This window comes from Hemicordylus capensis, chromosome 3, assembly GCF_027244095.1.
Source record: "Hemicordylus capensis ecotype Gifberg chromosome 3, rHemCap1.1.pri, whole genome shotgun sequence".
Taxonomy (NCBI): domain Eukaryota; kingdom Metazoa; phylum Chordata; class Lepidosauria; order Squamata; family Cordylidae; genus Hemicordylus; species Hemicordylus capensis.
In genome coordinates this window covers 152,057,729-152,078,210 of record NC_069659.1, presented here as the reverse complement: position 1 = coordinate 152,078,210, position 20,482 = coordinate 152,057,729, and the positions used below count along the sequence as shown (strand labels likewise).

At 42.8% G+C, this 20,482-nt stretch overlaps 1 protein-coding gene across 4 annotated transcripts in view; it reads left to right on the top strand.

Annotated features, from left to right (window-relative positions):
- RBM26 (RNA binding motif protein 26) overlaps positions 1-20,482 on the top strand; it is a 142,049-nt gene that overhangs the window by 31,182 nt on the left and 90,385 nt on the right. For 2 of the 4 annotated variants that reach the window (XR_008318745.1, XM_053305403.1), the window contains exons 4-8: positions 4,117-4,205; positions 5,456-5,563; positions 8,732-8,949; positions 16,733-16,993; positions 17,347-17,586. Coding sequence is in view for 1 of the 4 variants with exons in the window: in XM_053305403.1 (XP_053161378.1) it covers positions 4,117-4,205; positions 5,456-5,563; positions 8,732-8,949; positions 16,733-16,993; positions 17,347-17,586 (916 nt within the window). In the remaining 3 variants the exon portion in view is untranslated. Of the gene's footprint in view, positions 1-4,116; positions 4,206-5,364; positions 5,564-8,731; positions 8,950-16,732; positions 16,994-17,346; positions 17,587-20,482 lie in introns of those variants that run through there. The other 2 variants (XR_008318747.1, XR_008318746.1) reach the window with 2 other exon arrangements.

The window sequence follows — 20,482 nt, the reverse complement described above, 5'->3', positions numbered from 1 at the left end:
AACTGTCCTTAACTATCACAGACTCCTCCTCCCTATCTGCATATGGAATCCCCGCTGCCCAACCACCATGGTGCCACACGCTGCTCCTCCTCCCTATCTGCATATGGATTCCCCACTGCCCAATCACCATGGTGTTTCTGCTCACGAACTCTCGCGAGAGCTGCCATACATGGGATTAGCCATGGGGTACACCTTAAAGGTGTGTGTGAGTGTGTGTGTGTGTGTGTGTGTGTGTGTGTGTGTGAGAGAGAGAGAGAGAGAGAGAGAGAGAGAGAGAGAGATTGCATTCAAAACATATTATCTTTCTTGAGTCTTTTCGGAGCCGCCTTTTGATATAATGGGCAATATTTCTGTGAAATTAGTTTCTCTGAAGACTGCTTTTCTAGTAGCCATAACTACTGCAAAGAGAGCTAGTGAATTAACAGCTCTAAGAATAGACATACCTTATACAAGATTTTATCCTGACGATCACTGTTCCCTCTAAGGTGCGTGTGCGTGCACACACCAACCCAGTCCCCCATGCAGCAATTCCTGGCTGGTGCAGAGCCTCGGCTGCGCCCGCCACTGCCACCCAACTGCCCAGCACCCCGTTTATCCTTCTCCCTGGCCAGGAAGCATTGATGCGCTTTCCCCCTCTCCCCGGCCATGTTGCCCTGCCACCATTTCCTGCCTGCTGCCACCGGCTGAGCCGCCACCGCCTCGCACTTCTGGGAGCAGTTAGAGGACGATGGGAACTAGTGGCTGCTCTCCCCACCCCGGGCTCCCGAGACAGAGCCCAGAGAGACTGAAACTGGGGGTGGGGGGGGGAGGATGGGAGGCAGCGGTGGCACCCACCCCATCAGCTACAGATGGAGGAGCAGCCAGAGGAGGACAGGAGGCAGCGGCTCCCTCCCCCCCAGTAAAAGATTTTTCTTTTTTAAAAAAATAGCCATGATAGCCACAAATTAGCTGCTTTTGCACAAAAACTGCAAAATAAAATAAAATAAAATAAATCTGAAAGGTAAGACCCTGTTTTCTTTTGTGCATTTACAATGAATAAATCTAGCATGTGAGTCTTAGATCCATTCATTTTCAAAAAAAACCACCAATGCTTGGCAGTCTTGCATATACCAACATTGCTCTGCTTTGGCTCCACACTTGGCTTCTTTTTCCAGGGAATACACAGCACAACATTCAGATAATTAGAAAAAGCACAATCAGCAAAGAACAGCTGTCACTTGATTAAAGAAACCTTAATTAATCATATACGTTTTAGTTGATTGATCAGTTCATTGATTTAATTGTTAAAAATAGTACAAAAGGAAAAAATCATGCTTTGTTTTTAGACGATGCCTCTTTTAAGATGGTACTTGCCATCTGGTTTTTATAAGGATAATATTTTTTAAAAAAAATCTAAGGTCCACTGATCACTTAGCCGGTGCAATTTTTTTAAAAAAATAATCAAAATATTTGACCTGTGAGTTAGGAGGGTGGGATACAAAATGTTCCGCAGTCTTTAGGTAGTGGAAGATAAACTGTACTTGGTGGCGGTGCGCCCCCACCACTCTGGGTGTCTTTCCCCGGCAGGGGGGGAAACGTTTTAGAAAGGTTTAAAAGAATTGTGTGCCGCATTTGTGCGGCGCAGTAGTCATTAAGAACATAAGAACAGCCCTGCTGGATCAGGCCCTAGGCCCATCTAGTCCAGCATCCTCTTTCACACAGTGGCCCACCAGATGCAGCTGGAAGCCTACAGACAGGAGCTGATGGCATGCCCTCTCTTCTGCTGTTACTCCCCTGCAGCTGGTACTCAGAGGCATCCTGCCTTTGAGGCTGGAGGTGGACTATAGCCCTCCGACTAGTAGCCATTGATAGACCTCTCCTCCTTGAAGTTATCCAAACCCCTCTTAAAGCCATCCAGGTTGTTGGCTGTCACCACATCTTGTGGCAGAAAATTCCACAAGTTGATTATGCATTGTGTGAAAAAGCACTTCTGTTTGTCGGTCCTAAATTTCCTGGCAATCAATTTCATGGGATGACCCCTGGCTCTAGTGTTATGTGAGAGGGAGAAGAATTTCTCTCTGTCTACTTTCTCCACACCATGCATGATTTCATAGACCTCTATCATGTCTCCCCACAGTCGTCTTTTTTCTAAACTAAATAGCCCCAGGTGTTGTAGCCTTGCCTCATAAGAAAGGTGCTCTAGGCCCCTGATCATCTTGGTTGCCCTCTTCTGCAACTTTTCCAGTTCTGAAATGTCCTTTTTTAGATGTGGGGACCAGAATTGTCCAGGTGTGGCTGCACCATCATTTTGTATAAGGGCATTAGAATATTAACAGCTTTATTTTCAATCCCCTTCCTAATGATCCTTAGCATGGAATTGGCCTTTTTCACAGTTGCCCCACATTGAGTCAACACTTTCAACGAGCTGTCCACCACGGCCCCAAGATCCCTCTCCTGGTTAGTTACTGACAGCTCAGATCCCATCAGCGTATATTTGAAGTTGGGGTTCTTCATCCCAATGTGTATCACTTTACACTTGCCAACACTGAAGCTCATTTGCCATTTTGTTGCCCGCTCACCCAGTGTGGAGAGATCCATTTGGAGCTCTACACAATCCATTTTGGATTTCACTACCTGAAAGGTCTGGTATCATCAGCAAATTTGGCCACCTTGCTGCTTACCCCTACTTCTAGATCATTTATGAATAAATTAAAAAGCACCGGTCCCAGTACAGATCCCTGGGGGACCCCACTTCTTACTTCCCTCCATTGCGAAAGCTCTCCATTTATACCTACCCTCTGTTTCTTGTCCTTCAACCAGTTAGCAATCCACACATGTACTTGTCCCCTTATCCCATGATTGCTAAGTGTCCTCTGGAGTCTTTGATGAGGAGCTTTGTCTAAAGCTTTTTGGAAGTCCAGGTATACTATGTCAACTGGATCACTTTGATCGACACACTTGTTTACACTCTCAAAGAACTCCAAAAGGTTTGATTCATTGCCATGTGAGTGAGTGAGTTAATGTGCGCACACTGACTTGATAGCTGCTGCCCAGGACAAAACTCTTTACACTCAATGATTAGAAAAATTAGAGGGAACTCTGCTGACAAGGTGCTTGTGAGAATTGATCCCTCATTCCTCCCTAAGGTGGCTTCTGATATTCACTTAAATCAAGATATAGTGTTTCTTACCTTTTTTAGAAACCCTGCTACACCTTTTGAGACATCTTTACATGCTTTAGATGTTCGTAGGTAACTTTTGTTCTACTTAAAAAGGACTAAGGGATAAAGAACAATAGACTATTTGTAGCCTATAAGGGTAGGTCTAAAGGCCAGTCTGTATCAACGCTTGTCCCATTGGCTGGTAGAGTTGTCCCATTGGCTGGTAGAGTTAATCTCTTTAGCATATAAAGTTCAGACAGTAGAATCTCCACACACAATTAGAGCCCACTCCTCTAGAGCTTATGCAACATCAGCAGCACATCTCTCGGGTATACAATCAGACGCCATTTGTAAGGTGCCAACTGGTCATCAAAACTTGCTTTTGTGAAGCACTATGTGATTGACCTACACTCTGCTGCGGAAGTAGATTTTTGGAGTTTAAACTAAGTTAACAGTAAAAAGACTTAAACTCGTTCTGTGAACGATTCTGTGGGATGATCGTCGCTTGAATACAGTCCATGAACCAAAGGAATGATGCTGCAACTGCCGAAATAAACGAGAGAGAGAGAGAGCACGAGTGTTACGAAGAGCTTGGAAATTGCACCCACAAGGTCCTGTACAGGCACAGAACCCAGGCTTATGAATGTCAATGGATCACTTACAGATCATAAGTTACAGGTGAGCAACCTGTTGTTTTTTCTGCAGAGCTAGTAGCAAAAGCATAGTGGTGCAAAAGTTGCTTAGAACTTGTTTGTATTATTCTTCTGCATGGAAAATGTTTATTTCATGGCATCTTCCCCTATTTGGAAAATGTGTGTGGAGAAGTGGAGGACTGATGTTGTGAAAAGCTTAGACTTAAAGTAGCAGTATCTTACAGGACGGTCCCCAAACATTTGTTTTACCTAGCTGCTGGATGAAGTTTTTCTTCATGCTATGCCCACATTTGACTCTGTTCATAGTTGTCGTCCTTTTTCAAGGTAATTAAAGAAGAAGAGAGAGAGAAGAAGTTTTCTAGAAGGTTGAATCATAGCCCTCCTCAGTCAAGCTCACGGTATCGCGAAACCAGGTAACTCATATATTCTTATGCTTGCAATACAGATATCAGCTGAGACTCCTTTTTTCAGGTTTCGGATATTTCAAAGGCTTTACCATACTAAAGGTAAAGTGTGCCGACAAGTCAGGGTCGATTCCTGGTAATGACTTATTCCAGTTGATGTAAAAACCCCAAAGTGGTCTACAAAAATAGATTCAGTAAAACAGAGTTAAAACAATCATTACAATACACAATTAGAACAATAGAAAAATGTTTATAGAAAGAAACTAGGCCTGTGCAATATCAGATTTCTGATATTGGAAATGGCCCAATTGGCAATATTGAAGCTGTCAGAAATAGGAACATAGGAAGCTATCATATGCAGAGTCAGACCATTAGTACATCTAGCTCAGTATTGTCAACACAGACTGGCAGCAGCTTCTCCAAGGTTGCCGGCAGGAATCTCTCTCAGACCTATCTGGAGATGTCAGGGAGGGAACCTGGAACCTTCTGCATGCAGATGCTCTTCTCAGAGCGATCCCATCCCTTAAGGGGAATACCTTGCAGTGCTCACATGTAATCTCCCATTCAAATACAAACTAAGGTGGATCCTGCTTAGCAAAGGGGACAATTCATGTTTCCTACCACAAGATGAGCTCTCCTCCTAAATAATTCCAATCCAATGTAGGGAAGCATATATTGGATTGGAATAATCTGATATGATACCAGGCATATTGGGTCAAATACAGGAAATAATCTTGGAATATCAGAGCACAAAATGGTGGTAGATATGCAGAATTTTGCCCGCTGCCCCAATCGTGGCTTGGGTGAGTGGGTGGGTAACCATCTACCATATGTCTGCCTGCCCGCTTGCCCGTTTATTTATTTAGGCTATTTTAAATTTAATGTTTACTTAGCACTTGAAAAAGCAAGTGGTAGATTCTTGGATGTCGTATCGCTTCTCCTATGATTCTTGGATGTGACATCACTTTTTGCTTTTCTTGGATGCAAATATAATTTCCAGGATACTTTTATATAAAACTCAATGGATGGACAGATTTAATTGAAATTAAATACCATCCTGCCATCCTGGACTGCATGTGTGCCTAATTTCAGAGCTCCCTGCACACCGATTTTTTCTGTTTTTTTCCTGTTTCCCCCCATAAACTTCTATGGGGATTTCCCCCGTTAGTTATTGGATTTCCGATAACTATATTTAGAAAGGCAAAAGACCCAACACCAATATCTATTGGATCCAAACCGATATTACCGATTCTGCACAGGACTAAAAGAAACCACATTACAACAAGCCAGAAAATGCCCACTGGAATAAAAATGTTTTCACCTGATGGCGAAAAAGAGCCAACGAGGGAGCCCAGTGCATCTCCAGGGTAAGGAAATGCCACAATTTAGGACACATACCAAGCCACCAAACATATCTATGAAGGAGTTGCAACCTGGAGCAAAGACTCAATTGGTGTTCTTAAAAGGTGAGGCAGGTTCATAAAGGAGAAGGCAGCTTAAGGTACTCCAGCCCTAAGCCATGAAGGACTTAAAAGGTGACTGCAAGCACCCTGAATTGTTCCTGGAAACTAATTAGGAGCCAATTAAGATGGTTAATTAAAGGCACTACCCAGTCCCTAGACTGGGCTGCCAGTGGCAGTCTAACCACTGTACTTTAGACTAGTTGAAGTTTGCAAATAATTTTCAAGGACAGCTCCAATTACAGCACATTTCAGTAGTTCAGTCCTTGCATAACCAAGGCATGATGATAGTAGTCAGACCTCTTGTTTTGAGGCACACTAATTTAGGGCTTCAACTGCTTTCTTGGGATCACATGGATAGGAGAGATAAGAATTGAGTGACATCTACATATTTGTGACAACCTATCTCCAATCTTTTGACAGTATGCTCAAACAGTTTCATGTAAATGTTAAATAAAAAGGAGGAAAGGGATAGAACATGGGAACATAGGAAACTGCCATATACTGAGTCAGACCATTGGTCTATCTAGCTCAGTATTGTCTTAACAGACTGGCAGCGGCTTCTCCAAGATTGCAGGCAGGAATCTCTCTGAGCCCTATCTTGGAGAAGCTAGGGAGGGAACTTGAAACCTGCTCTTCCTAGAGCAGCTTCATCACCTGAGGGAATATCTTGCAGTGCTCACACATCAACTCTCCCATTCATATGCAACCAGGGCAAACCCTGCTTAGCTATGGGGACAAGTCATGCTTGCTACCACAAGACCAGCTCTCCTTTTCTAATCCTGAGGTTCAGCAGGATAGGATCAATCAGTACTCCCCCTTGACATCCTTCTGGAACCTGCTTTCCAAGCAGTACCAAAGCTACTGTAGGTACAATGTCTCTTAGTCCAGGCCATCCAGAAGGATACCATGGTTGATGGTATTGTTTGCCGCTGAAATATCAAGCAGAACCAATAGACACACACTCCCCAATCTAGCTCCTAGTGTAGCTCATCAGCTAGCGCAACTCAAGCAATTTCTGTCCCAAACTCACGGGGCATGACAGATTTATATAGGTCCAGATAATCTCTTTCATCCAAAAATCTATGGGTGAGATTCAGCACTTATCCCCTCAAACACCTTGCTGAGGAAAGGAAGATGGGAACAGGCCTATAATTATTCAGGTATGATGGGTCCAGTGAGCATGTTTTTTAAAAGAGGCCTCCTTCAGCACCATCTGTCATATTTACACCTCTTGCCACCCGATCTGCTAGACCTTTTCTATAAAGGTTGAGTGAATTAATATAATTCTATATTGGAAAATTGTCCACATCAGAGACCTCCTTTTCAAAATATAACACTGCACCATCATCTGTGCTTTTGTCATCCACTTAAGTTCAATTTAAGAAAAAGATAGCAGGAAAGATCTGTATATGTGTTATATTAAATTAATTTCCCTTCTAGATAAGCAATTTATATTGAAGCAAATTCACTTGTTTATGTGGGATGTACTCCCTACCCCAAAGCTTTTTACTATGGCCGTGAATTATTATGGCCTTTGAATTGGGACTTTCAAAAAGTAATACAGGTTGAGTATCACTTATCCGGACATCCGAAATCCGGAATGCTCCAAAATCTGGACACCATGCCGTAACAAAAACAAAAAAACAAAACGTCTCAGCTCACTCACTCACAGATTACCAATTTTGCTGCTTTTAACCATGCTGTCAAAACTTAATTATTTCAGAAGGCTGTTAGTGACAGGGATTTTGTCTGTAATTCTCTCTAGTTGTGGCTCTGTTTCTATTACGAAGCTTTTTAATGTTTTGATCTCACTTTGGTGCTAGAGAGAAAAGGGAAAGTCCCCCTCCACCACTCCCTTCTCAGCTTGGCTTCTGCTCTGTTTGGTAAAGGTACAGTACAGGGTAATGTTGAAAATGTCAAAAAGGCCTATTGATACCCCTATGGGTAACAGTGATAATAAAAAGAGGAATTTCATCTCCACTTAAAATGCCATGTTTGAGTCTAACATGACCAGCAACATTATTGTGTTGAAAATTTTCTCACAATTAGTTTTCATTACATTTACAGCTACCTGTAGTTATCGTTGTTTTTATACTTCAAATAAAACCTAAAAAAATAAAATACATTAACCTTTCGTGTTTAGACTTGGATCCCATGCCCAAGATATTTCATTATGCAAATATTCCAAAATCCAGAAAAATCTGAAATCTGGAACACTTCTGGTCCCAAGCAGTCCAGATAAAGGATACTCAATCTGTATGCAGTAAGTGCACGTGTTGAAAAAGTGTGAATAAGCTTGACCAGGACTACCATTTACAAGTTGGTAAGAGCCTTCGGAGTCAGACAGTGTATAAATCAAATACAAACAAACAAACAAACAAATTTACAGCTGTTGCTCATAAACTATAAGTCCAGATACAGGCAAGTCTTGGATCATGCAAACAAGTGGCACAGTGGAAGGTCCAGTGTGGGACTCTAACCTGGCTTTCTTTTGTGTATCTTCTTTTCTTAAATTTGGGAAGGTGGAAGGATAAGGGTGGTTGGGTATGGCAGGGTGGGCTCTGCTGGCTCATGTCTTCTTTTCCAGAGTTGATCTAGGAGGTGGCATGTTAAGCTTTTTGTACTGCACTTTTCTTTTAAGGTACAAGAGCACCATTTTCCTTTCAGGGTTCAATCAACTTTATAACATATAGTACAAGGAAACAAATCGGGCTTTTCAGGCTTTCAGATAGCAGATTTGGCCACACACACACACACACACACACACACACACACACACACACACACACACACACCTGTGTTTGGGGAGGGTGCTGGAAGTGTTCGTCCAAGCTCCTGAACTAGCCCAAAGACTACACTGATTCAAAGATGACCTGCAGAAGGTGATGTGATAAGTGGTGGTAGTTTGATATTTGGATTTAGCCAGCATTGTGACTTTCTATATAGTTCATATTATGTCTCCATTGACTAATGACACAAATAGTTATATCTTCTTTGCTATGAATAGTGAACTCTAATTTTGTTTGGAGCCTGGAATGTGTTGCTTTATAACAATTAATGCAAAATATTTAGAAGCAGGGATGAAAGAAAGAAAGAGGAGCGCTCTCGCAAGAGAGAATATGATCGGAATCCTCCACGGAGAGAGTCCTATAGAGACCGGTACAACAGAAGACGGGGCCGGAGTCGAAGCTACAGCAGGAGTCGCAGTAGAAGCTGGAGCAAAGAAAGGTTGCGGGATCGAGATAGGGATAGGAGCAGAAGTAGAAGTAGAAGCAGAACAAGAAGCAGAGGTAAATACGTGATCTTAGTTTAACTTTCAGTATTAGAAATGAAGTACTATCTCCAAGCTATGAATTAGTCCTCTGCTGGAGAGTTAAACACTTTCAAACATGGCTGGATAAGACTTTTATTCACTAAAGACTTGTTTGCATATTGTGGTTAAACATAATTTGGTATATTCATGTAATAACATTAAGCTTTTGTGACAGACGTTACATAAGTCTGTAATTTCTGCATTATTTGTAAACTCTGCAGGGCTATTTTTTATAGTGTTGCATAAAAACTAGCAGAGAAGGCATGAGGTTTTCTTTTGGTATGATAGTATTCTTTTACAGATATACCACCTGAGACACATTAGTCTAAGACTTGATGTGAGACTAATTAGTCTTAGCCTTGAAGCCTCTTCAGATGTAATTTGCCTTCCTGGGAGTGATCAGGAGACAGCCTAAGTCTTCGTTTGCCCCCCTTCCCCCCACCAATGCCTGTTCTTATTCCTCTTACCAGCAAAAGAAAGAAGTGCCTGGATTCAGAAGTAGTGGCTCAGATATGGAACACCAAAGTAGGCATGGAAAGGAGCTGCATGGCCGCTTCCTCAGCCTTCTCCACTAGGGCTGTGCCCAAGATGCTGTGGGTGGAGTGAATTTCAGGATTCCTACCTTTCCCTCACATTTCCCTTTAAGAAAATTGATACTGGTAGAAATATGTCCCTAAAAGGACATCCTTACATGTGCCACAGAATGCTTTCAGGGGGGAAAGTGATGGAGGGGGTTGATTGTTAAACATCACTTTTGTCCCGCAAAGCACCTCCGAAGTATGTGCTTGAGGGCTGTGAACCTGCAGGGTCATATTTCTACCAGGTATAGGGTAATCTGAGGAGAAGGTAGGAATTGCAAAATTCACCCTTCCCACTGTATGTTGGAAAACTTCTGTTTCTCTGAAGCAGGCATACAGTTCAACACTATGCGCTTCCTTTGGGAGTCCAGATCTGAGCCATAGTGTTGATTTTGATGATTTTATCTCCCAGGTTGTTGTCTACTTCTACTTGTAAGGGGGGAAATCTGAAGATCTCTCAGATAGAATCGGAGGGAACCCATTGAGCTGGATAGTGATCCAGTGGCAGCCACAAAAGTGGGTTCTGTGCCTGCACAGACCAACTTCGGGATAGATTCTTTAGCTCCTGTATGTGCCCCTCCCCCACCGAGTATGCATGCTCCACGCCTTTTACATTCAATGGTTGGGTGCCATTTCTCTCATTTTCTTTTTGACCGCCAATGCAATCACTTTCCCAGTGTCTTTGGTTCCTCAGAAAGTTTGTATTTTGCTTATTTACATATTCCCTCATTTACTGGATTGATATTGGACTGGACTTTGACTATTCTTACTCTAATAGTAAAGTATTTGGTTTGATTTTATGGACACTTTGTCTCTGAACTGTTAAAAGACTCACCTTTAGTTTTTTGTGTTTGCATTGGTGGATTATTTCGTTATGGACTTCGGAAAGTTTATTGTACATTCTTTAATTTATGGACATGATTGGCTTACTTGAGCTGCTTCCTCATGAGCAGGACCTCTCCCCATATGAAAACCACCTTTAAAAGGTGTGCTGACTGCAGGGGCAAATTTCCATTTATGGACTATGGACAGCCACAACCTTGGTTTGTTTTGTTTGGGAGAAGGGCACTCCGCATTGAGCTGTTTGGTCTGCTCTTTGTTTTCCAAGCAGACACTGAAAAATCGGATGGCTCGCTTGAAAATGGCACTTCTGGAGGAGGCACTCTCCCTGAGAAAGTTGTTAAACAGATCCCCCTCAGTGCTCAGCATGATGACAAAGTGGAAGCCGAGGACTGCTCTAACTATGCAGTCTTAAATCCCCAGTGCCGAGACCGTCAACGTATGTATGATTCGAACTTGGTTTTTAAGAAGCCAGTCAACATTGAGGCATAAAGCTTCTCATCAAGAAAAGGGAAAGCACAGAGCAATGGGGTGTAGTTTGGATGCTCCGCTTCCAAAGAAACACAAGGACAAATCTGTGAGGTCATCCCGTCCCCACTCCAAGTCAAGTGAGATGACTCCATTGCCTACGGGGCTGCAACGCTGCTCTCTGCCCTCGACGTCAAAGTGTCAGGATTGAGCTATGTCTCTCAGTTCCAAATTAAACATGGCATCATTCTCCAATTGCATCAGGGCTTCGAGATTGAGCTCTGTCCTTATCTCTATTTCTGATGCCTCACTAATCACCATCAACGCCTTGGTGCCCACTGTTGGAGGCGAGGTCTTCAGTGTTGATCCAGCAGGCAACATCTCAGCTGGTGTTCAGTGTCAGCTTCGATGTCGATGCTGAGATGTCTTTGGACCCAAAGTCAATACAGCATACTTTGGCCTTATTGGAATTTGGTGACAGCACTCTGTCAGCAGACACTTGTAAAGGCTTTCTTAGTCATTGGCTGGTTGTGGAGGATGATGATGATGTGGATGTTATCTATCTAGTCACCAAAACACATTCTTTTTCACCAGAGCTTCCAGGCTTTACAACACCGTTCAAAGTCTACAGCCAGTGCATGGATGGGGTGTTGCATCCATGGATCCTTCACCTGTTCCCCGGAGGACTATTAGGCATTTGAAGCATGGAAAGCAAGGCAGCTAGAGGCTTCAGAGTTGGTGCAAATGGCTACGCAAGTCTCCTTGCCTCGTTATCATATGAGATATGACTGTGCAAACAGTTGTATAGCAAGTCGTGACTCCTCAATGTACTGTTCTACCATTTGTGCATCAAGATGCAGCTGTGCAGGCTTGCCTACTTCCACGTGTTACTACTTCAGCAATGACTAAGGCTATAAAATGTGCTACTCAAACTCAGGTTGCTGCTTCCGCTCCAGTTCGGACTGTTCACTCTATGTGTACTCAGATTCAGGTGATACTGGCCTCTAATACGACTCAGACTCGTTCTTCACTTACCTCAGACAAGGCTATGCAATCCTCTAAGTCTAAGACTTTGTCCAGCTCCTTGGCAAACCAGCCTACCACCAGCAAGTGGCAGAGATGGCTTTGGTACTGGGTTTTGATCTAAAAGAGAAAACAGTTGGATGACCCGTTTTATAATTTTATGAAGAAAACCTTGATGACTCAACCTGTAATTCTTCCCATGCTTCCCGTAACAACTAAGGCTGTGAAGGCAGCATGGAAGTTGTTAGTGACATCGACGCCCACCTCAAAAAGATTGGGAACACTCTATAGGGTGCAGGAGGAGGATAGTGAATATCTGTTGAAGCACTCTATTGAAGAACTGAATCATTAGTGGCTGCACCTATTCTTCCAAGGGCAACAGGCAGCATACTACACCGGCCAATAAAGAGGGTCACAAATTGGACATTTTTGGGGACCAAACTGAGGCTACGGTGTGTCTGTTGATAAAAATTGCAAATTCTATGGCCTCTTTATCCAAATATATACACATCTTGTGGGTCAATCTGTCTGAGGAGCATGCACATTTGTCTTCAGAAGAGTTCCAAAAGAAATTTGAGGAAATGTTTGCTAAAATGACTATAGCAACAAGACAACAGCTGAGTAATGCCAAGCATCTGGCAGCATCGGAATTTCACACTCTCACATCTGCATTTGTGTTACACAGGTATGCTTGGTTATGCTCCATTGGCCTTCAACAGAGTATGAGAGACAGGGTGGAGGCTTTACCTTTCAATCAAAAAGGTCTGTTCTGTGATGAGACAGACTCCACGATGGAAAAGTGGGAAAGGTATAAATATACAGCTAAGACTTTCATTTCTACAACTCAGCGGTACTCCAATACCAGGTTCTATCGCCGGCCCTTCCAATGCTCCAACAAGAAGCCTTACTACACCAAGAATAAAGGCTATCAAGCTGCATGTAATAAGGCTGTACAATCAACTAAGCAACACCTTTGATTGGTGTGCCAATCAAACTGCACGATTGTTAATGTCACCCTCTCTACTGAAACCTCCATCTGTCAGAGCCAGGAACACCATCTCTCTGGTCAGAGCCAGCAGTACCATCAGACAGACAAGTCATGCTCATGGTGCCGCATAATATCAGACTGGTGGGTCTTGAGGATGATTCAAACCAGATATGCAATAGAATTCGATACTCTACCAGTTCACACAGGGGTGAGGTACACTCCTGCCTCAGAGACTCTGATGGAGGAAGTTGTCCTGTTGTTGGAGAAGGGGGCGATATCTCCATTGCAGTGGGTGTACAGACACGAGGGGTTCTACTCCCGTTATTTTTAAATTCCAAAGTGCGATGGGGGAATCTGTCACATAATGGACCTATGGTCGCTCAATCTGTATGACGAGGTGAAAAAATTCCAAATGATAACATTGCAAGCAGTCCTCCTCCTCCTACATGGGGAGGAGTGGATTTTGACGTTGGACCTAAGGGACACCTATTTCCACATTGGCAAATAAGGATACTCACAGGAAGTTCCTCTGATTCACAGTGGGACAAAAGATTTATCAGTACAATGTTCTACATTTCAGACTGTCTACAGCACCAAGTGTGTTTACAAAGTGTATGGCAGTAGTGGTCATGTAATTTCAGACACAAGACCTAACTCTTTTTCTGTACTTGGACGACTGGCTGGTGACAGCAAAAACAAAAGAGCAGTTGTTTTTCTTGGATTGACTATGTGACAGATCTTCTGGAGGAGTTGGGCATACTCAATTGGAAGAAATTGCACTTAACTCTGGCGAGACAGCCACAATACATAGCTGGACATGGACCATCAAAGGGCGTTCCTGCCAGAGGAACATGACGAATGCCTGGTTCAGCTGGTGCACACGTTGCAAGCAAGACCACTTCAGCAGGCACTATGGATGCCTCCCTCCTGGGGTGGGGTGCACACGTTAGGCCTCAAGGTGCAAGGTCTATGGACTGCATGACAACAGAGGCATCGCATAAATCTCCTAGAACTGCTTACAGTCTGCCTGGTGCTGAAGTCGTTCCAGAACCAGTTGATTGGGAAAGTGATTCAAATTCATTTGGACAATACAACTGCAATGGCTTACATAAACAAACAGGGTGGGACAGTGTCCTGGTCCCTGTGCCACTTGAGCTGGCAGATATGGAACTGGTGTATCGTCTGCCAGATCCACATGGTGGCAATGCATATCAAGGGCAAGGACAACACTCTGGCAGACGTGCTAAGCAGATCACATGTCCTGCTACGACAGCATGAGTGGGAGCTGAACTCCCACTATCTCGACACAATATTTGCAATATGGGGCACTGCAGCAGTAGACCTGCTCTCAACACAAGAAAACAAGAAGTGTGCAAGTTATTGCTCTAGAGCAGGAGTGGGAAAACACACCAAGGGTGTTGCTTTCCAAAACCAATGGACAGAAAGTTTGTTTTACTTATACCTACTTTACCCACTGCTCAACAGGGTAGTGGCAAAGGTACTGCAGGAAAGGATAAAAAGGCATGTAACACCTTGGTGGCCAAAAAACCATTGATTTCTGTGTCTACTCAGACTGTCTGGACAAAATCACAGGTGCCAGCCGATGCAGTCCAATGTGCTCAATCAGGAGCAAGGCAAACTGCTCCACCCAGATTCAAGGTTTCTGAAAGGCATAAACAATTTGTATACTCCAGTGTGGTGGCCAGTTGATAAATGGAGCCTATCGTTGGTCCTTTCTACCTTGACTGAGAAGCCGTCTGAATCTATGGCTATATTAAACTGGTGATTCTAAAGACAGTTTTCCTCATAGCAATAACTACAGCAAAACAGGTCAGTGAACTCAATGCACTACGTATTGATGAGCCATACACGAAATTGTACCAGGACAAGGTAGTTATGCGTTTTCACCCTGAACTTTGACAAAAAATAATACCTGCTTTTCACATGAATCAAGATGTTGTTCTCCCAACTTTCTTCAGGGAACCGACAACATCTCTGGAACGAGCGATGCATAGTCTGGATGTCAGATGCACTCTACTGTTCTGCTTGAAACAGATGTCTGTACTTGGGAAGATTAAAAGGCTTTTCTTGTGTTACAAAGGCAAGAACAAAGGTTTGCCACCCTCATGGCAATGCTTAGCCCACTGGCTGGTCAAGGTAATATTTCTGGCCTGTAAGTTGCAGAAAGTAAATCCTCCATCTGCTATCAAAGCCCATTCTACAAGGGTATATGCTACTTCAGTGGCCCATATCTCAGGCTTAAACTTTAGAGACATCTGCATAGCTGCCACTTGGGCCTTGGATCAAACATTTGTGAAGCACTACGCACTGGACCTGTGGACTGTGAACAGCTGTGGCAGTGTCCTTTGGATGGATGGTGCTTAAGCGGGTGCTTCAGTAGCTTGCTTCTCCCTCCACCAGCTGGGTGAAGCTCACCCACTTTTGTGGCTGTCACTGGATCACTATACAGATAAATAGGTTGCTTACCTGTAATAGATGATCTAATAATGATCCACTGACAGTCACAAAACCTGCCCATTCGTCCCCACTTCAAGAAGCAAGCAATTGTAAAGTAGTATTGAATATAGGATGAATGTACATTAGTACTGATCAAAAGACTGTAATAGTATGGCATTGCTGGCCTACAGAAACTGAGGGAAATGGCGCCCAACCAGCAAAGCTCAATTGAGGAGCTAAAGAATCTATTCTGAAGTTGGTCTGCATAGGCGCAGAACCCAGTTCTGTGACTGTCAGTGGAGCACTACCAGATGGTCTGTTAAAGGTAAGCAACCTGTTCGTACTAGTTATTTCTGAAGGAACAGGCTTGTTTAATGCTGGTCCCGAGAGCAGGATTAGAACCAATAGGGTGAAATTAAAAGTAAGCAGATTTAGGCTAGGCATTAGGAAGAACTTACTAACTGTAAGAGCTGTTTGAAGGCGGAACATCTGCCTCATGCACAAATAGGCCCTTCACTGGAGGTTTTGAAACAGAGACTGGAAAGCCATCTGTCAGGAATGCTGTAGCTGGGAGTTGGACTAGAAGGCCTCCAAGATCCCTTCCAACTCTAATAGGCTATGATTCTATAGAACATCAGAACCAGTTTGTATATGGCTTCCAAACTGATGAAAGCTAGTGGTACTCTATGGCACCTGCTATGCAAATTATTTCCCTATACATATCTTTCAGGATCGAATATATTTAACACAGCATGTTTTGCCACAATGATTTTTAACTCAGTTGCTCTGTATGATAGCTGATTGTTAATGCCGGTTGGGAATTAGTCTAGATGAATGCACATGCTAAAACACATTGCATGTGCACAACAGGGGAAAGGCAACTGTTGCCAACCCCTCCTCCTTGCTCTGCATTTTTCTATGCAACCTGAAAATGTGTCCCAATATAGAAACCTACCACAAAAGAGGAGGTCCCAATAAGTAAACTAGTGGTGAACAACAAACTGAAAACCCCAATCAAACTTTTAAAGATAAATCTGTATCGAAAGAACAAATGACTGTAAGGGAGAGAGAAACAATAATTTGTCATTTCAATACAGATTTATTTTAAAATTTTGATAAGGTTTCGGTTTGTTGTTTACTTGTGGTTTCTCAAAATTATGTCCCTTTTGGATCCCACAACCATCATGGACATATTTTTGGGAGGCATTAGTGGACTTCAGAGGAAAAAGGAGATTGGCAGCAATCCCTGCTTTCCTGTTGTGCGCAATACCTTTTTTGGTGCACACAGTGTTAGCCTGGATGTCAGCCAGTGTGTTTGACTTGCGTAAGATTATTGTGCATTATTTTTGGCATCTTGTTTGCGGTACCTTGAAATCTTATACTGTTTTTCCAACATTTTCTTGCAGAGAGAGACCTGGGAAAGCCAAAATATGACTTGGACAGAACAGAGCCATTAGAAAACAACTATACTCCTGTTTCTTCTGTAACAAACATTTCATCTGGCCACTATCCTGTCCCTACTCTGAGTAGCACTATAACGGTTATCGCTCCTGCTCACCATGGAAATAATACTACTGAAAGTTGGTCAGAATTTCATGAAGAACAGTTGGATCACAACTCCTATGGAAGACCCCCACTGCCAAAAAAACGTTGCAGAGACTATGATGGTAAGCCTGCAAGGTTAAACACACATACATCAAACATGATAGTGTGCATAATCTTTTTCTTTGCCATGTTTCTCTTAATCTCTTCATGCCTTCTTCAGAGTTCTTGTATTGCACTGTTAGCAATAGATGAATCAACCTTTAAATATTGCAAAGATCCCATGTTTTTTTGTTTCCATGATTTAATATCTGTTGGTATTGTATATCTTACTTTGTCTTCTAAATTAAGGTGACCTTTTCCCCCAGTGAAAAGATTTCTCAAAACTGTAAACAAATAAACTGAATGTGAAGCTGTTAATTTATATTGCTCAGATGACTGAAGGCTTTCCTGGCAATATTTTGTTTGGGCTTTTCAGAAAAGGGTTTCTGTATGAGAGGAGATATGTGTCCTTTTGATCATGGAAGTGACCCTGTAGTTGTAGAAGATGTGAATCTTCCAGGCATGCTGCCTTTTCCAGCACAGCCCCCAGTTGTTGAAGGACCACCACCTCCAGGACTTCCTCCTCCACCACCTATTCTTACTCCTCCTCCTGTAAATCTCAGACCACCAGTTCCACCTCCAGGCCCATTACCACCTAGCCTTCCACCTGTTACAGGTAGGATATCCTCTCTCTTTTTTTTTTTTTTAGCAACAAAATATATGTATTGTTCATTGCTAGCCTCTTAGTCTATTTTATGCTGGAGCTATATAATAGGTTGTGAGACTAATTTCTTAATAAGGTACTGGCTACAAACATGCTTCACTGTCGATGCTGTTTAGAGTATGTTGATTATGCTTGAGTTTCGCTTAAATCTGTGGCATCAGAAGATTTAAAAACTCCTCCAAACAAGTTACAGAAGCAGGATAAGCTAATGTGTACATTAAAAACAACAACCCCAAAACCTGATATACCTTTCTGTAGTTGCTCTCAACAAAAACAATACACGGTTGTACACTTAGCCCCCAATAAGTGCACAAGATAAAGCCCAACAATTGAGATTAAAGCACCATTCAGTTCTCTGAAACAAAATTGTTTTAAAAAGCAGAACAGGGATGAAGACAGGTACATTTTTTTGAACAGGGAGTTCCACAACTAGGTTGTCACCACTAAGACTCCAGATTTTATACCAGCCTTTTCAATTTCAAGACAGTGGGGGCGCGGGCCCTGCAAAGCATCCTAAAATCTCACTACATGGAAAAGGATGTATAGGAGGAGGTACTCTTTCAGGTACATGAACCCAGCCCATGTAGGATTCAAACACCAAAATTAGTGCATGGAATTTGTGGTTGGAAACCAACTGACAACCAGTGACTCAGGTCTATTGTTCCCTATGGCCTGCTCTATTTGATACTCTGGCTGTGGAATTTAGAGCTGGCTGAGCTTTCGAACAGTCATTAATGGCAGCCCTGTATAGAGTGCTCTATAAAATTAATCTTATAGATTACTGTATTATAGAGGTTACCATGGCGTGCATGGGAGGGAAGGTCTTGATAATCAAGAAAAAGATCTAGTTGATGTATGAAGTAAAACTGAAAAAAGCCACTTGAGACTAATTTCAGCATTTTAAAATCAGGTTCCACAGCCAGACCAGGAGCACCTTCTCCAGCTGCAAGGGCAAGGCTCAGTCAATCCAGATTAGGCCATGTACCTACTCCCTGAGCTAGAGAACCATCAAATGCCACCAACTGTTGTGAATTGCTAGAGTTTATTGGCCCTCAGGTAGCAAGCTTAGAAACAAGAAATAGGAGCTACCACTGCTGCCTCTCCCTAGCCACCTTTCATCTCCCATTCAGCATCTATGCTTGGAGAGAGATCTCCTGTGCTCTGTCCTGTCAGTCAGACCAACCAAAGGTTACAAAAAAGTGCAGTGTGGATCTCAGAGGAGCTGCCTAGGTGTGTTTTTTAAAAACACATTTATATTCTGCTCTTCCTCCAAAGAGCCCAGAGCGGTTGCATAGTTAAGTTTCTCTTCACAACAACCCTGTTAGGTAGGTTAGGCTGAGAGAGAAGTGACTGGCCAAGAGTCGCCCAGCAAGTATCATGGCTGAATGCGGATTTGAACTCGGGTCTCTCCGATCCTAGTCCAGCACTCTGCTACTACACCACGCTGGCTCTCTAGTTGCTCTGACGCCCACAGAGCAATTATCACATAACATTTACTGAACCAGTATGTGTTCACTTCCCCTTCTTTCCCCCCTGACATTATCATGAAGTTTGATCTAGAGTTGGATTGAAAGCAGGATTGACCAAATTAATAAGAGCCTGGTGTCCATGGCCTGGTTCTTGTGGGATCTTTTCATGAGGAGGCTAAACACCCAGTCATTCCTGCCATGCTTTGTTTGTGCCCAAGTATGGTGTATGTTGTAATCTGCAAGACGAGATAGAACTTCCTGTTCTTGAGGAGATTGCACTCCCCCAGAAATAACAGGTTTGTAGTTTGAGAGAGCTCTTGGACCTGGATCTCAGCATGGTGCCTCAGGCTGAGGCTGTGTCCAGGAGCACTTTTTATCTGTTGTGATTGATTTGACCACTCTGCCCATTTCTTGAGGAACATGACATGAAAACAGTGGTGCATCAGCTGGTAACCTCCAGGTTGGACTAATGCAATGCTCTCTATGTAGGGCTGCCTTTGTATGTCGTTTGGAAACTTCAGTTAATCCAAAATGCGGCAGCTGGATTCTTCTCTGGGGTATCCCAGAGAGACCACATTATGCCTGTTCTTAAACAGTTGCATTGGCTGCCAGTATGTTTCTGGACAAAGTACAAAGTGCTGGTTATTACCTTTTTTAAAAGTCCTGAATGGCTTAGGTCCAGATTACCTGAGATATCCCTCATTAAGAGCATCAGGCGGGGTCTGTCTTTGGGTACCACCAGTTCATCATCTGGTGCTAACCTGGGATCAGGCCTTCTTGGTTGTCGCCCCTAGGTTGTGGAATGCGTTCCCCATGGACATGACAGGATTATCTTCCTTGGAGGCCTTCAAGAGAGCTTTAAAGACCCATCTTTTTAGCCTGGCTTTTAATGATATCTAGTTTCAATCTGGTTTAAATGGTTTTTAAAACATTATTTTATTAAAAAGTATTTGATTTTAATGTGAACGACTTTAGGAGGTGCCATATATAAATCAAATGAATGGATGAATATTAATTAATTAATTTTATAACTGAGGCTGTCCTCCACCTTCTCATAATAATTTTAAATGGTTTGTATCTCATACTTCTACCTAATAAGTTGTGTTGACAGTGTTGTCAAGAATAGGCTAAAATCATGGTGAAAGTATAGTTTCTGCTTATACTTACAAATATAATTTTTCTTATATTTGGATTATTGGGTAATAGTACTCCTTATCTAATAGATAAGAAAAAATGAGACCTACAACAACAAAATTGGATGACTTAGGTTGTATGCCGGTGGTGCATGTTTCTCTGCCCTTCATTTAAAATTGAACCCTTTAGGTCACAGTTTTTTTTACATCCAGCGGAATCATTCCACTTTCATTCTACTTTCATGC